The sequence below is a fragment of the Lissotriton helveticus genome, chromosome 10 (genome assembly GCF_964261635.1).
Source record: "Lissotriton helveticus chromosome 10, aLisHel1.1, whole genome shotgun sequence".
Classification (NCBI taxonomy): domain Eukaryota; kingdom Metazoa; phylum Chordata; class Amphibia; order Caudata; family Salamandridae; genus Lissotriton; species Lissotriton helveticus.
Genome location: NC_136071.1, coordinates 280,311,996 through 280,331,101, shown reverse-complemented (window position 1 = coordinate 280,331,101; position 19,106 = coordinate 280,311,996). Strand labels below are relative to the sequence as shown.

The window sequence follows — 19,106 nt, the reverse complement described above, 5'->3', positions numbered from 1 at the left end:
CGTTGCCTTCATAATTACCGCTGGATGATGACGGAGACACGGTGGCAGAAGACGGAGAAATTCCAAATTCGCCCACTACTGTGGATGAATGGGACGAATATCTTATCCCAACTCCAGCTTCACCAGTTCCTCTTGCCGTTGACTCCCCTCCTGAGGACATGTGAGGTTTTCATGCGATTATGGAAAGGGCAGCCTCTAGATTCCATATGTCAATGCCAGTACAGAAGACAGAATGTTTTCCATATGATTTTAAAGACCTGAACAGGAAATTGACTCGCTCAGTTCCTATAATTGATCATATCTGGGAGGAAGGGGTGAAGATTATGAAGACTCCGTTTTCAATTCCGGTGATCCTCCCTAGGATCAAAAAATACAAGGCGCGATGACGCCCCTGTCTGCCTTTCTGGTCACCCTAAACCAGACACCGTTATCTCTCAAGCAGCGCAGAGGAAGTCTCGGAATCCTTCTGCTCCAATAACAGCTCCACCTGACAAAGATGGCAGGCGCCTTGACAACATCGGCAAACGCTTTCCACCATGGGGCGCTACAGTTCGAGCTACGAATTGTTTAGCAATCTTAGGCAGATACGATCGACAATTATGGTCGAATATTTCACCTTATATAGAGTATCTGCCTGAGGACACGAAAATGGAAGCAAAGAAAATTCTCATGGAGGGTGAAAGAGCTGCTTCTGGGATTTTGCCAACTTGCTGGAGCAGCTACCCTGAGACGTCAGGGCTGGCTGAAATCCACTAACTTTCGCCCTGTAGTCCAAATAAAAATTCTGGACATGCCCTTTGACGGCGATCTATTATTTTGTAACACCTCGTTGACGCATGGCAAGAAATAAAAAAGGACACCAATACTGGTAAGGCATTGGGTACCTTGCAGTATAGGAAAACGCCTTTTCGAGGAGCAAGAAGAGGCAGAGGTTCATACACCTTTCATGGGGGTTACCAGAAGTACCAGCAACAAGGCGGCCAGAGTCGTTACGGATACCATTATCAACCGCAACAACAATCCTATAGAAGTCCTCCAGCGGCCACTTACAGGCAACATGGCAGGAAACGTCCACCTCAGGGCAGAGATTCTGCCAGAAAACAGTGACAATCTCATTGCACCTGCACCAGATATGCCACAAGTATTCAAAATTCCCAAAATTTCCCAACATCTCAAAAATTGGAGACAAATAACCACAGACAAGTGGGTATCGAATATAATAAAATTTGGTCACACCCTGGAATTCACCAAATTTCCACCTCCTCATCCACCTTTAAAGAGAAACCCACCGCATCTTACTCTACACAGAAAAGAAGTGAAAGCTATGTTGTCAAAGGGGGCGATAGAAAAGGTTCCTCGCTCTCAAATAGGAAATGGATTTTATTATCGCTTTTTTCTGATAGAGAAAAAATCTGGGGATTGGAGACCAATCTTGAATTTGAGAATGCTAAACAAATACCTTCAGAAAAAATCCTTCTGCATGGTAACACTGCAGGAAATCCTCCAGCTTCTAGATCATGCAGACTTTGACAACATTAGATCTTCAAGATGCGAATTTCTACATCCCTATTCATCCCAAACATCGAAAGTTCCTAAGATTCACTGTGGCAGGTGCACATTTCCAATTCAAAGTCTTCCATTTGGCCTGCGCTCAGCTCCAAGAGTCTTCACCAAATTTCTAGCTCCGGTAGCAGTCCCTCTCAGGCTGCAAGGCATCCAACTATTCCCATATCTGGACCACTGGCTGATAAAGGCTCTGTCCGTTCGTCAGGCTTCCCTCGTAACAGCAAAATGCCTACAAGTTTTTCACTCTCTGGTCCTCTCCCTAAACGTCCAGAAATCAAGTCTCTGTCCTTCCCAAATAATTCAATTTCTAGGAGCAAAACTAAACACTGTTCAAGACAATGCATTCTTGTCCGCAGAAAAAATATCTCGCCTCATCTCTCTGGCATCAAACCTTCTAAAAAGAAAGTTTGCTTCAGTGAGACTGATCAAATCTTTTCTGGGGATTTTGTCATCGGCAATTCTGCTAGTGCCTCATGAGTGGCTGAAAATAAGAACAATTCAAGAGGAGCTGGACAATCAGTGGCTCCAAATCTCAGGTTCGTTCGACGACCTAGTTCAAGTAACTCCAGTTATGAAAGACACTCTTTCTTGGTGGAGGTTTTCCAGAAATGTCTCAGTAGGGCTCAGTTTTCAACCTCCAATTCCAGATTTCACCCTCACTACGGATGCTTCCCAGGAAGGTTTGGGTGCCCATCTTAAGGATCTCAGCATAAGAGGAAGCTGGTCTACAGCAATGGCGAAGATGCACATCAATTTTTTGGAACACCACTTGCATGCATTATTTAAACAAACAAGGGGGTACCAGAACTCACATTCTATCCCAAGGAGCTCGGAACATCTGGAAGTGGCTTCTCTTGCACAATATTGCAATCAAGGTGGAACATCTTCCAGGAGTGCAGAACACCTTGGCAGACACACTCAGCAGGACAACAAAATCCTGCCACAAATGGGAACTGAACCACATGATTTTGGAAAATGTCTTTCAGAAGTGGGGCAAGTCGAATCTGGATCTCTTTGCCTCCAAAAGCAATCGGAAGTGCCCATTCTTCGCGAGTTGGAAACCGGAGAAGGGCTCCTGAGGAAATGCTTTCATGATGAGATGGACGGGAATTTTTGCTTACGCATTCCCTCCTTTTCCCCTGATCCCGAGACTTCTGCACAAGATCAAAAGGGAACCATGCTGCATGATACTGATTGCACCGAAATGGCCGCGTCAGCACTAGTTCACAGAGCTTCTCCTTCTCTCGAAGTGCAAGCCATTCCGCCTTCCAATAATACCGAATCTGTTGTCAATGAGCAAAGGCCAGATCCTTCATCCTTGTCCAGCGCAACTCCAGCTCCATGCTTGGTGTCTGGATTCACAGACTTCAAGTATATAGACTTACCTCAAGACTGCAGAGACATTCTGAATAAAGCAAGGGCCCCTTCTACATTACGGACCTATGCCTTAAAATGGAAGAGATTCTGTTACTGGTGCAACAACAACAACTTACATCCGCTGGAATGCTCTCTCGATAAGGTTCTGCCTTATTTATTGTCATTATCTAAGTCTGGTCTCAGGTTTGCTTCTGTTAAATTGCATTTGGCTGCAATTTCTACATACAGACTGTCCTCAGGAGCGGCATCACTTTGTTCCAATCGTCTCATTAAGCAGTTCCTGAAGGGCCTTTTCAGAACTTTCCCACCTGTTAGAGCTCCTCCTCTGAAATGGAGACTGAATCTGGTTCTACAACAACTGATGAAACATCCATTTGAACCCATTCATAAAGTAGAATTAAAATATCTTTCATGGAAGACAGCTCTCCTATTAGCACTCACCTCTTCCAGACGAGTGAGTGAGATACAGGCGTTCACTATAAGACAACCATATTTGAAGTTTACCAATGATTATGTCCTTTTGAGAACTAATCCCACGTTCATACCTAAGGTTCCTACTTCATTTTATCTCAACGAACCTGTGATATTGCGGACATTCTTTCCTAATCCGTCTTCCTCGGCGGAAAAGTCTTTACATACTTTGGATGTCAAAAGATGCTTGAAATTCTACATATCTCGGACTGTATCCATTAGAAAATCTGACCAGGTATTTCTTTCTTATGGTGGTCACAAGCCAGGATCAGCTGCGTCAAATGCAACTATCTCAAGGTGGATTGCACCCGCTATTCAATTCTGCCATTGCAAGGCAGGCCATCCATTGTCAAATAAGCCTAAAGCTCATTCTACCAGGGTAGTGTCCTCATCTACGGCACTGTTCGCTGGGGTGTCTTTGGACAAGATTTGCCGTGCTGCAACCTGGAAAAGTGTTCACACTTTCACTCGCCATTATTGCCTGCATCTGGCAAAAGAGGCGGAGTCAGCAGTTGGTCAAGCAGTACTACGAAACCTTTTTAGATAAGGTAAGCCTTATAATGAGTCTATTGTTTCTGCTATTGTACACATTTATCTTGCTCATATCTATTGTTGCTTATATGTCTGACTTTCCCTTTATTTCAGTATGGATATGTGTATATATATATATATATATATATATCTATATATATATCCACCAAATGCAGGGACCCTTTCGAATTGAGGCCTCAGGACACAAATAATTCCTCTCACAAGTTTAATGGCAGCAGGCAAGCAGGAGACTTCTCAGCACCTCATGTCAAATAAAAATTCATAGGCCAAACACGTTTCGGGAATCTTGCTATCCCTTCTTCGGTGGCTCGGAGTTCAAAGGAAATGAAAGCGCACTGCATCGCGCACCTTTAATTAAGACACCTGCCTCAGTGGGCGCGGCCAACAGCATGGCCTTCTGGATATCGTAGTGCGCTGCGTCCTCCCCAGTGGGTGCACTCTGAATAATACACATTAATTCCCAAGTGGGTAGAAATGAGTCACTGTAGTCACCTGCCCCGCTTTGTTGCCGTCATTTTCGGAAAAAGCGGGCACTCCCCTGCATAAGCGCCAGCAATTCGTCCTTCCTACTGTTCAAACACCATGCTGGCACTTGATAGGACCCGCACTGCAGCGGTGGGCCCCTCTTCACGACCGGAGACAGCCATTACACATCCACCAAATGCAGGTACCCATTCGAATTGAGGCCTCAGGACACAAATAATTCCTCTCACAAGTTTAATTGCAGCAGGCAAGCAGGAGACTTCTCAATTTACATACGTGCACGTGCTAAATGCTACTTACACTAAATCTGTACAGTCTTTGCGAACACGTACATAGCAGTCCCTGTCCTTGCAGTTTTTTTAGCATAAATGTAAAGAGGTGCACATACAAATGCCAGTTCACGTTGTGCACTCCGTTTTATAAACAAAGGCACGTGCTGTATGTCAAAGCCCTTGCACATACTACTCACATGCATGCACATAGATGGAAATGCTACGGCGAATGCTCTTGCACATTGTAAGCACATACACATGCAAATAGGTGCACATCCTATAACAACCTGACTGTAAAAGTTCTGTACTCTGGTTTATCAGACTGCCCTTGCACATTCTAGTCAGATACAGTTAGAAGTGTCACATGGTGCATACAAACACCCTTGAAAGTGCATGCACCTGCTGCATCATCCCCACTCCCATCACACGTGTATATTGTGTACATAATCGTGCAGCTCCAGTTGATATTATGGGCCCCACCCCAGCCCAAGGAAAATACTGTGGCCTACAATTTCAAGAACTGGTCCCATCAGATGGTGGTGTGTACCGATACCCATACTTCCTGCAGGCTGTGACTGGCCTTAGAGGCTCCTGCTGAAGGCACCACCACGCCCGGAGTCTAGCCTTACCTCAGAGGATGGTAAACCAGCCACCCACTCCCCCCTCACCCCACACTGACGACACAGCAAGCTCCTGTCAATAGTGGGGTAGGGTACAGCTGTAAAACCTGGGGGTGTTGATATTAAAAACACAAGTGGAACAGGCAATCTGAACATGGGCCGCGTTCTCGATTGGCCTCACTCTGAAAGGCCACCTAGACTGGGTCACACACAGGTCTGCAGCCTGTGAAGGGACTGACTGCCCCACCCATTCTGGCTTTTTAAAGGCAGAGACCTGGTGAGAGAGACACTCCCCGGGTGGTCTTCTGTTTGGCAGTGCCACCCAATATTCCTGCACCTTCAGCATGCAATGAAGAAGAGTCCAGCCTGTTGTCAGCAAAGCCTACCTGTTCCGGAGCTCGGCAGACAGTGAGCAGGGGTGAGCAGGAGTCCCTCCAAAACTCTCCGCATTAGTACGGTCAGAGGTTGGTCTGGGGGTTGCACAAAAAGGCCTCCTTGTGCTGTGCAAAGGCACTGCATAGTTGTGAAATAATCAGAAAGCAGGCATGCAAACATTTCAATTCAGATATTTTTAGCAGTCTTTTCTTCCACCAAGTGCTGGGAGTAATAACAAGCATTTGCAATGCAATAGGTCTTGCAGTTACGCGAGTTTAAGCTATTGGCATTGTAAATAACAATGCCGTTATTTTAGTTTTTAAAAATAAAACTAAAATAAAAGGCATTATTTGCAATGTAAAAAGTGCATGTTTAATTGGCTAAAACCCAATTGGGAATAAGTTAGCTTACTATAAGTCCCTAATAAATTGTACCAGGAGTACTGGGTGCGTGTAAGTTAAACTGTTGCATGTTACAAACTAAAGCATGTCTGCCAGCCTGCCACTGCAGGCTGGTATAGCAAACTGCTAACTCAACTTTGCCATTTCAAGTAATGGCAAAGCCCAAACCTTCTTTTTTAAGATGTATAAGTCACCTCTAAGGTAGGCTTATTGAGGCCTAAGGCAATGTGCGGTATATTGAAAAAAAGACATGTATTTTTATATTTCCTAACAGTAAAACACCAAATAATCAGAAAGCAGGCATGCAAACATTTCAATTCAGATATTTTTAGCAGTCTTTTCTTCCACCAAGTGCTGGGAGTAATAACAAGCATTTGCAATGCAATAGGTCTTGCAGTTACGCGAGTTTAAGCTATTAGCATTGTAAATAACAATGCCTTTTATTTAAGTTTTTAAAACTAAAACTAAAATAAAAGGCATTATTTGCAATGTCAAAAGTGCATGTTTAATTGGCTAAAACCCAATTGGGAATAAGTTAGCTTACTATAAGTCCCTAATAAATTGTACCCGGAGTACTGGGTGCGTGTAAGTTAAACTGTTGCATGTGACAAACTAAAGCATGTCTGCCAGCCTGCCACTGCAGGCTGGTATAGCAAACTGCTAACTCAACTTTGCCATTTCAAGTAATGGCAAAGCCCAAACCTTCTTTTTTAAGATGTATAAGTCACCTCTAAGGTAGGCTTATTGAGGCCTAAGGCAATGTGCGGTATATTGAAAAATGTATTTTTATATTTCCTAACAGTAAAACACCAAATTGTGTTTTTTACTCTAGAAAAGCTCCTCTCTCCATTTTCCGAGCACTGTGTTACACGCTCACAGCTCAGTTGTGCTAACTTCTGAATGGGTATACTAAAGTTGGTACTTCAGTGTATGAAAAGAATCATTAGATTGAACCTGAATTGATGCCAAAGTCTAATTTAATTTAACTTTTCAGTAAATGGCCACTTTAGAAAGTTGCCAGTCTGTTGCCCATGCTTTCCAGTGACCGTTTACAGTTGCTGGCCACGAGACCGCTTTTGTCCTTCGGGGGGTAGATTTGAATGACTCACAGAAAGAAACGCGAAGGGCCTGCCATTGGAAAAAGTATTACCTCTCCCCGGCAGGAAGGCCAAACTTGGACAAGATGGGCTACTCTTTTGTTGTGATAGGTTGACGCAAAGAGAGACTGCACTGAAGACTGGACTGCACCTGGTGATTCTTGGGCTAGTAAAGCGAGGACTGTGCCTGTAGTGCCCTGCTAAAGGATAAGTCGTCCCCGAGCCTGAGAAAGAAGTGAAGCAGTGACTTCATTGCAGCTACAGAGCCACAAAAGCTGAAGAATCCTGCCCTGGAAAGTTAGTAGCCACAATCGCTTGTCCACCAAGCTCAAAAGTTACACCGATTCTGTGGGACATAGGAGATTTGTCCAAGTGCAGTTTGGTCACCCAAGAGTGACGCTAGACTCAAATAGGGGACCCCTGGTTTCGCTATAACCAGACCATTAGACCAGTGGCAACTTGTTTTTTGGTTGGACTTCGAGGGACTTCGAACCTTGTGGCCAGAGTCACTCCACTGTGTTCGTGGTCTGAGAGTTGGATTGAGGAAGTACCCCACCAAAAGATCTGCTACTTCAACATCCTGTATCCCTTGCATCAGGACCACTCCATTGATATCTACGGCACTTTTCCCCCAGAGCCTGGACGCTGACTAGAAACTGCTTTGATTGCAAGTTAACTGTCCTGCCAAGCCTCATAAGCCCCTGTGAACCGCTTTCGGAGTTGGCCGCCAAGATCGGGCTGGAGGAGTTGAACTCTGCTTTACAAACGTTTTTAAAAAAAAGTTTTCCAAGTAACCTCTAACCGTGGTAATTGCCTATGCATGGTTGCAATTTAAATAAGGAGCAGTGACTTATTATTTGTTTAATAATTTATATCTCTGGAACACGCCTGTGCATTTTGGTTATTGATCTAAAAATCCATAAAATATGAGATTCTTATAAATTGATGTTGAATTTTTGTGTCGCATTTCTTTCTTATTCAGTTGTTTTGGTACTTTCAAATGCTTTGCACTTGATCCTTTAACAAAGCCTGACTACTTGAAGCCACAGTTACCCAGGGTTGATTTAAGGTTTTGCAAACGAGCCTAGCTGGACCCAAAACAGGTGTGTTCGTTTATTACATAGTGAGGTCACACACCCACACCATATAATGTACTACTTTCCTCACAAAAATGATATGTTGGTATATTTAAAGACCCCAAAACGGTTGGTACAGATTCTTCTTTTAGAGTTGGTGATATATCTGATCTGAGGATGAATAGTAAAAAGTAAATGCTGTATTTGCTGGGGGGGAATAGCCCTGGAGCAACTTCTGGATATGGGCATTTGGTAGGAGTTAGACCACTTTCCATATTTGGGCATCCAGGTGACGGTTGACTCTGGTGCACAGTATGACTTCAATATGGAAAGGGTGATGTTTGGATTAGCATGCTTGGTAGCATTCTTGAGTACACTACCATTGTACATCATGGGTCGAATCGGATAGCATTGGCGAAGATGGTGTTTTGTCCCGGTTCTTAGATGTGTTACTGAACCCAATGTATACCTTGCCCTTGACAATATTTTTGTGAGTTGGAGAGTTTGCTTGGCTCTTCCATATGGGAAGGAAAATGCAGTGGGGTTACACTGGATATTTTGAGGCTCCTATGGACAAAGGGTTGGCTGAGTTTGCCTGACCTTCATGTAAATTATGCAGGGCTGAGTAACACACTGATTTAACCCGAATTATAATTGGGATGAGCATTATTGGCTAAAACCCACCCCATACATGACCTGACTGAAGCCTTCATGATGGGGAAATGGGCAGAAACAGTGTTTCCATACTTAATCAGGGAGGCAGCTGCAATACGGGTCAGATCAGTTTTTAGAAGACCCCTACATGTCCCAAACATCCAGCTGTGGGTTTGAAACCTTTTAACGATATGATATTTGCAATGCTATGGCTGTAAATAGATAGCAGGAGGGTAAGTGTGATGCTGTGGGAGACCACTATCTTAACAATCAATTTTGCAGTGTGAATCCTTTTCTGGGTTCACATTCTGTGCATTATTCCGCCATCTAGTGCTTGGGTCCAGAAGTGTCCTATTATTTACTTATGATCAGTTGAAGTATGCCTTTAACCTTGGGTCAGGCCAATTTTTCATTGCACTCTAGACTGCTTTCCTGAAAGAACCCTCCAAAACAGAGGTAATTACAATGCCCGACTCCCTGGCTGGTTAATTTAGTTTTATGACCTCCACATGACCTATCTCACGCCTAATTAGCCAGGATCTACCAAGATGAAACCTCAGCATGCCCTAGATGCAACTTACAATTGGCTGACTTTCTGCATATGATCTGGGGATTCTCAGAGAGGGGAGGGGGGGGGGTGATGGTTAAATGGTTAAATGTTTTGCAAATGTTGATGGTTTGCCGGAGAGGTCAACAAAACAATGCTTACAGGGGTATTTCTTACCATGCAAAAATTTAAAATGGAGGTACGATTGGAGAAGTTGGACACTGTTTTGGCCAAGCGTAAAATAGTGATCCATTGGGTGTCACCTAGACCCCCTCAATACGATGCCTGGAGGACGGATCTACTAGTATGGGCCGTAACTGATATAATTATATAATTGAAAAACATTCGAGAAATACAAAAAGGTAAAAGGAGCTGACATAGGATCTTGCTGACTGGGCCAACTTATTAGTGAAATTAATAAATCCACCAAACAATAGACCACCTGGAAAGTAACACAGAAGATTTTACAGACGTATGTTTTGGGGTAATGATGAGCCAAACAAAGAATGGTAGTTGTAAATGTAATACAAGAATGATAGGTGTTATAGTATATTTAATCTGGTGACCTGGGGTGTGGGGATGGGGAAGTTGCTGATGTGTTTGCTTTCTTTGGAACTATACGCAAATAAGTTTCATACAAAAAAACAGGGTTACTTCTAAAGAATCTCAGAAACTACGTTCAATAGCTGTGATCTCATAATCGTTGTACCCTTTTAGTTTGCAATATTGTAAGCAGCCTTTCCGAGGTGGCTGCCACTAGGTTGGGTTGTAATTCCCAGATAGAGCCCTATTGATTTTCAAACCAAATGAAAGAAGCTGTAGAGCCAATGTAATTTTTTCCAACCCATCCATGCAAACGCATCATCATGCTTGGCTTTTATCCTTTATGGTTTTGAAAGGCATTTGCTTTTAAAGTTTGGTAGCCAGAACTGGTGAGTAGTTTCTAAGACAAGGATAGGGAAGCTGTGACTTTACGAATGAAAGTTTTGAATGCAAAATGGGAAGCAGTCTCTTTCCGTCCTGCTCCTAAGCCCAATAAGACAGTAGCATTACAGCTGCTCTGAGCATTGACATCTGGATTCATTTCTTCTATAGCCCTTAAACTAGTCAAATATATTGTTACTAATGCAGCCCTGCAACCCACCCTAGTTACAAACTGCTTATTGTTAAATAGGTTTCCTAGTATACAACAATATTTTTTATATTTGTAGAGCACAGACCTTACTAAAAGGGAAAAGTCTAGTATTCATTTGAGAACAAATAAATAATGATCAACCCAGGAAGTGCAATGTGCTAAGCTAAGAGGATATTGTGAGTGAACAAGAAAGCAGGGGTAGCGTGGATGCTGGGAGTCAGGAGAGCATCAAATACAGGTTTCTAGCAGAAGATGCAATAAACAGCGATATTCATACAAAGCTATTAAAACCCCTCTATTGATTAAAATCAGGCGTTTTTTCAAAACACCCATTTTGTGCCAGTCTGGTTGATAGAGTGCACACCTTTTTCCATCAATAGGTAGGGGGGCCCAGTTCACAAATCTTATTTTTTTTTAATACATTTTCAGGGTAGTTTTACAATATGTTTTTCTTAGGTGAAATTCAAGTATTCCATAACAGGTGAAGTGCCTGTTGTATGCGAGTAGAACGTAGTAAGAATTTCCAGATCTCAATGCATAGAATAGGACATTTGCAGTAGCCTGGGCTGATAGCCTTACAATCCTCAAACATGAATTAAATTTAAATTTGAAATTCTTGTATTAATAGCGGTTGCTGTTTGAATGATTGCTAAGAATCCTATTTGAAATATAAAAGGTTGTAATTCAAAATGCTCATGGTACTAGCATCTTAATTTTTTTTCTTTTCGATTGTAGCAGTACCTACAGCAGAAGCCACTCCAGGAGTCGTTCCTACAGTCGCCACAGAAGATCAAGGTACATTTTAATTAGATTTTCTTACTTGATGACAATTGATACAACCTTTTCATTGATGAAGAAGCCCTGTAAGGAATGTACAAGTCTGAAGCAAAAACTATTTTTATCCATCCTGGGCACTTCATTGCCATTCAGAAACATAGAATATCTACCTAGGTACAAAATATTTTTATGTTGTTGAATACATGCATTACAATAGGTATAGTGTTTTCTTCCTTTTTAGGTCTCGCCTGGAATTCGCATCCGAAGGATGCGTCCAGGTTGGAGACTTATAGCTAGCTGACTCGGGGGAATGAAGGACAAGAAACTGCCACGCGCTTTTCCTCGGCTGGATTTCACTGCGTGCACACGCTTTTTCCTTCAGTTTCCTTCAGCATGTTTCTTTCTTTGTGTGAGCATGCCTTCGGTTTCGTTTCCTGTCTTAGAGCGCGTTTGCTTTCACTGATCGCTTTCGCTGATATGGGCATTTTTAGAACACGAAATAAAGAGAAGTAATACATTGCAAAATGGCAACGTGGACTTTACTTAAAGGTGTCAAGAAACTTCACGAAATAAACAGAAGTAATACATTAAAAGCATTACACAAAAACAAATGGTAATAGCATTTTTATATAGTGCGGACTTTACCCGAACAAATGGCAACAGCTTTTTTATATAGCGCGGACTTTACCCGACTGCGTGAAAGCAGCATGGACTTTGCTTAAAGGTTAAAGAGACTTCAGGAAATAAACAGAAGTAATACATTAAAAGCATTACACGAAAACAAATGGCAACAGCTTTTTTATATAGCGCCGACTTTACCCGACTGCGTGAAAGCAGCAGCAAGGGAGGGCAGGGTATTCTGATAGATTTCATCGGGGAGAGCTTTTCAATCAAGTGAGGGCAAGAGTAATTACTGAAATAGCATGCAACAGTGAGCCCATGTTAGAACACAGCCGCCAGTAGTGGATTATGGTTAATGAAGTTTAAGATGATATATCCGACAACAGTGGGGCTGTGAATATTTGTTAAATGTGAGGGGTGGAGCCCCGTTTCGCTAATCAAAGGAGGGGGAAAGCCAGACACGAACGGTACGCCTGGCAGGGCTCAGATGGATGTCAGCCTTTGTTTTGGGCACATAGAACTGCCTTTAAAATCACCTAAAATGGGCTGAGGTGAGGAGAGGAAACCGTAAGCATCCAGGCTCGCATCCCCAGGTGAATGCTTGTGCAGCTTACTCTGCAGTGCAAACTGAACGGGGAAGTCCCTATCACACTGACGCCACGGTTTAACTACTGGCCTGAGGCAAAGTAATTGGGGCCCCACTGCAAAATGTGGGGAGGGACAACCGAGATATCAGTCTCTCAGTGAGATTTATAAGCAGGGTCGGATTGGAACATGTTTAGCCCGGGCACTCACAAAAAAAACAGAGAGTTAGTCTCATTTGAATCTGGCAGGCTACAAATGGCAACAGCATTTTTATATAGCGCGGACTTTACACGACTGCGTGAAAGCAGCATGGACTTTACTTAAAGGGTAAAGAGACTTCAGGAAATAAACAGAAGTAATACATTAAAAGCATTACACGAAAACAAATGGCAACAGCTTTTTTATATAGCGCGGACTTTACCCGACTGCGTGAAAGCAGCATGGACTTTACTTAAAGGTTAAAGAGACTTCAGGAAATAAACAGAAGTAATACATTAAAAGCATTTAACAGCCACACGCACCCCCCCGCCCCCCCGTCGCCGCACCTACACACATGCCAGCGCACCTACACACACACACGCACGCACACAAAGACCCCCCGCCACCCCACTCACGCATGCGCACATCACAGACACACGCATACACAGCCACACGCCCCCCCGTCGCCGCACCTACACACACACCAGCGCACCTACACACACACATGCACACATACAAAGACCCCCCGCCACCCCACTCGCCGGCTACACAGGATTTCTCTTCTCTGGGGCGGCGGTAGTGGGGCTCTCCCGATCCCTGGGAGCCCCGCCCGACAGCGCCTCTGTTCACCCGGTCCCCCATCTCGGGACCGGGACTCAAGGTGGGGCGGCCCCGGGGCTCTCCCTAGCTCACGGGAGCCCCGGGCCGCGGGAGGACTCGGCCTCTTTGCTCCATCCCGGCGGGCAGCCAATCACAGCCCAGCAGCAGGCGGGACTTCCTGCTCGCTTCTGGCCCGGCCCACGTCTTCTCTCCCGTTGCCTGGCTTCCTGCCTCAGGGGTCCGCCAATGGCAGCGCGGCCCCGAGCAGGGAGGCGGGCACAGCGTTTTTTTGTTTCTCTTTTTAAGTTTTCTAACTATGACAATTTAAAACAAGAAAGAAAAGATTCCTGAAAGTGTGTAAACATCAGGGTGAGGCTGGACTACGATTATAACAAGGTTGCTGCAAGTCACAAGTGCAGGCAACTTAAATATAACGATCGTATAGGTCAAGAGGGAGCCCACTTAGCTAAAAAACCGAACGATAGACGGTTTTACAAATAAGAAACACAGAGTACCTGCGGGGGGGCTTACCTGTCCGTCGGTACGCAGCAATTTGTAGAGCCTGAAGCCGGAGGGACCGGGACTTTTTCAAGCCTCCTTTTGAAATATTATTTCTATATATCAATAAAATTTGATACTTTTGTACAAGCCATATTTTATATGTTCCTTTTTATACAACAAAACTTAACTACTGCATAAATAAAAAGACATTGCCATTTACAATACTAAAAGCTCAAACTTTCCTAACGCGAGACCTATTGCATTGCAAATGCTTGTTATTTTAGTTGTTAACATAATGAATTAAAGCTTTAAAAGGACAATTTAGAAGCCACAGCCACTGGAGCTTTGCAGTTTTCCTTTTTATCAAACATACCAGTAAATTGTACATCCTCAATGGGCCTTTGAGAGATGTCCTCCAAGACATGAGACACCTCCTCACATGCCTAGGAGGGGTTCATATCGCAGCTAAAAGATGCCACCTCGGAGTCTTTATGTTGGGTATTTTCCCTTGCTTCTCTGAGATCGCCTTCGTGGTTGGGTCTTCTTGTTTATAGCTTCTCTTTTCAAAAACTTCTCACAAAGGGACTTGCCCTAATATATTAATGGTAGGATATCTTCCTTGTTAATGACTCCTCTGTACTCTTATCTGCATGTTTTATGTCCAACATCAACTTGGCTTTAGATGTCTATTTTTGGCCTTCCCTAACCAGAAAGTGGTATTTCATAATGCTGCTAGAATTTTACTGAAAACCAGTTACGAAAATATGGGGTACAAATTGTTTTGATCCAGGCACTATTCATATTATACTCCAATAATGTCAGGTGTGCAGTGTGGTCTTTAAAGGGAGCCTGCAAAATAATTTATATTAAAAGGAGTCTCCGGGGGCCCCAGGTAAACATCTTTACTACATTATGGAACATTGTCTTAGATCCTGCAAGACTGGACTAATTGATAATGGCTCTAGAACACATGCCTATTTTGCTCAGGTCATGGTGTTGTAATAATCAGCACTGAGAATGGGCTAGTTAAGAGAAGAGTTTTGAATCCTATATTAATTTGAAAAATAAAGCCTGATAAAGATTAATGTAAAGTTCTTATTGTGGGAAGTACATATTCACAGGTACACCTATTTACACTTCAAACCAGGCTTCATCTAGTCCGTGCCTATGACTGCTTAACAATTCAGATTCTACAAGTAGGGTAGATGGGATTCTCAGGTGGCTAAAATTAACTTTACACTCACAACTAGCCCAAGAGGTTTTGATGCCTGAAAAATATCCTTGTATGCGGAACATATAATCTCCCTTAACTGGGACCCATAGCAATAATACATTTTTGCCATGTGCATACAGAGTTCAGAGCTCTTTAAAAGTAACTATTTTGGGCAGACAAGGCATCAGTCGAAATGACATTGTGTATTCCTGTCATCAAATGATTAAACTAAAATTAAGAAATGAAGAGATAGCTTTATGTATCTATGTACAGTTATTTTTAGGTCGAGCAGACCTACGCTCAATGCGTGAGCATTGAGGTGTCTGCTTCAGACCTAATGCTGCCCGTATGTAGTTTTGGGGACACCAATCTGACACGCGCTTTCCCTTTGCAGTTTTTACCGCGTGAGCGCGCGTCTTAGCCGCGCTTGCGCAGACGAACTCCCAGCCCCTCGCATGCAACACAGACACAGCCAGCCCCCACCCCTCTGCACGCATACACACGCCGGCGCCCTCCACCCCTGCCGCCCCCTCTTCCGCCCCCGCCGCCCCCTCTTCCCCCCCGCCGCCCCCTCTTCCCCCCCGCCGCCCCCTCTTCCCCCCCCCCCCACACCGTCCCCCTCTTCCCCCCCCACACCGTCCCCCTTACAATTAAGCCTTACTCACCGCATTGCCGCCACTCCGTCCTGTCTTCTGCAGCCATTGCGGGTCATCAACTCCGTGGGCGCGGGCTTCGCGGAAAACGGAAGTCCCGCCCCACGACAGGCGTGACGCTCCCGAACTTCCGTTTTCGGGCTGCGCACGCTCGCAGCTTGTCTTTAAGCACTCGGAGAAAATGTGTGTTTTCTAGGCATCTTTTTCGTTTGTTTCTCTGCCCTAAATACACATGCCTGTGTACTTTGTGTAGCTGTCTTCTCCTCCCGTTAAACGTCTGAGGGTGGCGCGACCTGCATGTGTATTTGAGTCCCCTTGAGACTTAGTCTTCGTTACCGCCCACAACACTCTCTCCCCCTGGAGCGTGACCTGCAAACACGCGAAGTATGACTTCGAGGAGAGGAGGGCTCTCTGCGCACCCGCCAGCCCAGGGCGCCAACAAAAGGGGTCTGCACCCACAGAAGGTAAGCAGGCAATTGCTCTCGTCGGGGGCTGAAGGCAAGGAGCCGGTTATTTTACCGAAATGCACACTGTGCATGTGGTGCCTGCATATGTGTGTGTTGGGGAGGGGAGTTGCGAAGTGGCCAGGGTCAGTGGCGTTTGGGCGGCGTATTGGTAAAGGAGGGTTGCTGCCCCTCTGCCAGTGTGGTGTGAGGCAAGAGGGTTCCCCGTGAGAGGTGGGGGCGTTTTACTGCCTCCGGTGTGTGCTGCAGGATCGGGTTGTTTACAGGAGCCCCCGTTCTAGGTGGAGAAGTCAATAATTGACTTTAGTTTGAACTCCTTCAGGTGAACGGGGCAATCGGTGCTGGGGCTCCCCATACCTGCCTCTCTTTTGTGTGCGGACAGCAAGAGGCTCGTTTTCTGCCCTGCCCTTTTGAGATCATGTGTACCCAATGCCCAATTAGCTGGCTTTGGGAGCAATCCTTCCAGGGAAGTTGAAGCAGATGGGTGGTATTGTGCATGTGCCGTGGGTCCAAGAAAAACATCCTGGCCAATGCTTTCTAGGCTTAGAGCGAGCAGCGCAGTTAATAATACTGACTTAGTGTGTAGGGCGCACCTAGCTAAATTGTCTCGCGGGGGTTTAGAGTAGATGCTGTTCGGAGCGTGTCAGCACTGGAGCGCCTGGGAGATACAGGGAGTATTTAAATTCCTGAATGGCTCAGTGCACCAAACGAGGTAAGTACGCATTTGCAGCAGGGGCATACTTCAATACTATATGATATGCGCATTTCACTCGTCAGGAACACTTTGCTTAGCGCGCTGTGCCATTGTTAGTCTGTAGGTGCTGTGTGTTTGGGTTTGCGGCAGCCTTCGAGCAAAGCATATAGAACATCCCCAGCGAACAAGTTGGCAACCTTATAAGCACAGTGCGTGGGTTGAAACATTTCCCGATAAGTGTCTTGGTAACACTGCTCTGTGCCCGCCCTTGTCCTGTCTCCTCGTCTACCGTGTTTCCTCCCGCCTCTCTTGTGCTCCCTCCCGCCTCACTTGTGCTCTTTTTCTCCCTCGTCTACCATGTCTTTTTCTACCGTCAGAAGCCTCTTCTTTTCACCATTTCTTAGCTTAAGTCACCCGCTCTTTTGCCCACGGTCCTTATACCTATATTTTCAGCCCTGATTTAAGCCCATCTATAACCTGACATCTCCGTTCTTCCCTCACCCCCTGTGCCAAACCCTTTCCCTCTCAGACAGCCACTACCTTGCGTGCACCTCCTCTCCTCATCCCTTACATTTACCCCCTTCATCCCCTTCTCTCCTCCTCTTGCCTCTATTGTCCTCCCTCCCTTACACACATACTCTGCTCCTCGAGGTTGTCTTGGGGCAGCCTGATAGTCCACCCGATCGTGGGCTAAAATAGTAAGCGGCAGGGTCGGGGCTCAGTTGCACCAGATGAACAATAAATATCCCACTTCGGCACTTCCAGGTGTTTTTCCCCAGAGTGTGTCACTTGTTTTTATTTTCATCACAATAAAATACACTGAACATAATATTCACAAAAGTTATTTAAAAAAGTTTAAGCTATTCCCATTATAAATTACAATAACTTTTATTTAATATTAATTATTTAAAAAAATTAAAAGCCATTGTTATTTGTAATATCAATACATCTAAGTCCCGTAAATACAACACATATTGCATTACAAATGCTATAGGTGTCACATTTGCGAAAGTTATAACTATTGGCATTGTAAATCACAAAGCTATTAATTTCGCTATTTTCAAAACCCAACACATAAATGAAAAATGTGTCATTTACAATACCAATAGCTCAAACTTTCCTAATGCGAGACCTATTGCATTGCAAATGCTTGTTGATATTTGAAACTCTTCCAGTTGATGTCTGGAATACATTGAAAACGTGTACAATTAAGAGACCCGCTTTATGAAGAGTATTTACATTCATATTCAAGTGTGTCCCTTAAGTCTTATAAAGGTTTTGCAGCCTTTCTTTTGCACCAATAGCAAAATGCAACATTTTAACTTTTGTCCCAAGGCTGATTGCAAGAAGCATGGAGAATCTACAGGAAAAAGCTTTCCTTTTACCACATCAAAAAGCTGCTTTGTTTGATCAGAACCCTCTTGCCACCATACCTCTTTGAGACCTTGCATGAGAGGCATAGCTAAATTGGTTCTGGGTCTGAGGTTGAAGAACTACCACAGAGCCAGTGGTAAAGAGAAATCCATAATTTAATTCCAGTTCCAACATGCTAAGCTAGGCAGTGCAACACACCCCTTGAATCAAGTGCTAGCGTATTCTCTAAGCAGCTTCTGTTGTTCACCTACCTTCCTCTTCACATGATCTAGAATGCACATTATTCAGTGAGACCCTGCTACAAATGGGCCAAAAAGACTGAGCGCAGTGACAGTTAGCTGATTGTATGATTTGTTACTTATTTCCCTACCCACAAGTGAACCCATTATTTGATACCTATCTAGACTTACCTGGTTCCGAGGATTATAGGGTTGACCCAGTCTATTGTTACAGGTTGGCTGATAACAATCTCAGCAGCTTGAGAGCCTGGCCTAATGCCAGACCATTTGGCCAACTTCTGATGTGCAGTCGCCCCTCACTCTCTCACTTTCACGCATTGTTGCTCAATGTTTTACTCTTTTACTCAGTCAGTCAAATAACTTTATTTGGTTTAAATAAACCATAAAAGTAAGACATTCATACAAAATATATGCAAATATTTCATCTCAAGTTGATACAATAGAATGTCAATTGACTCAAATAAACCACAATTTCTCATAAAATTATTAGAATACAGAACTCTAAAATTCTACAAATATAAATGGGAGACTTCAGTTTCGTTTGATTCATACCGTTTACTT

At 44.1% G+C, this 19,106-nt stretch overlaps 1 protein-coding gene across 1 annotated transcript in view; it reads left to right on the top strand.

Moving 5' to 3' along the window:
- NKTR (natural killer cell triggering receptor) overlaps positions 1–19,106 on the top strand; it is a 511,856-nt gene that overhangs the window by 444,438 nt on the left and 48,312 nt on the right. Inside the window, 1 exon segment of the mRNA XM_078665314.1 lies at positions 11,362–11,421. Within this exon segment, the coding sequence (XP_078521440.1) occupies positions 11,362–11,421 (60 nt within the window).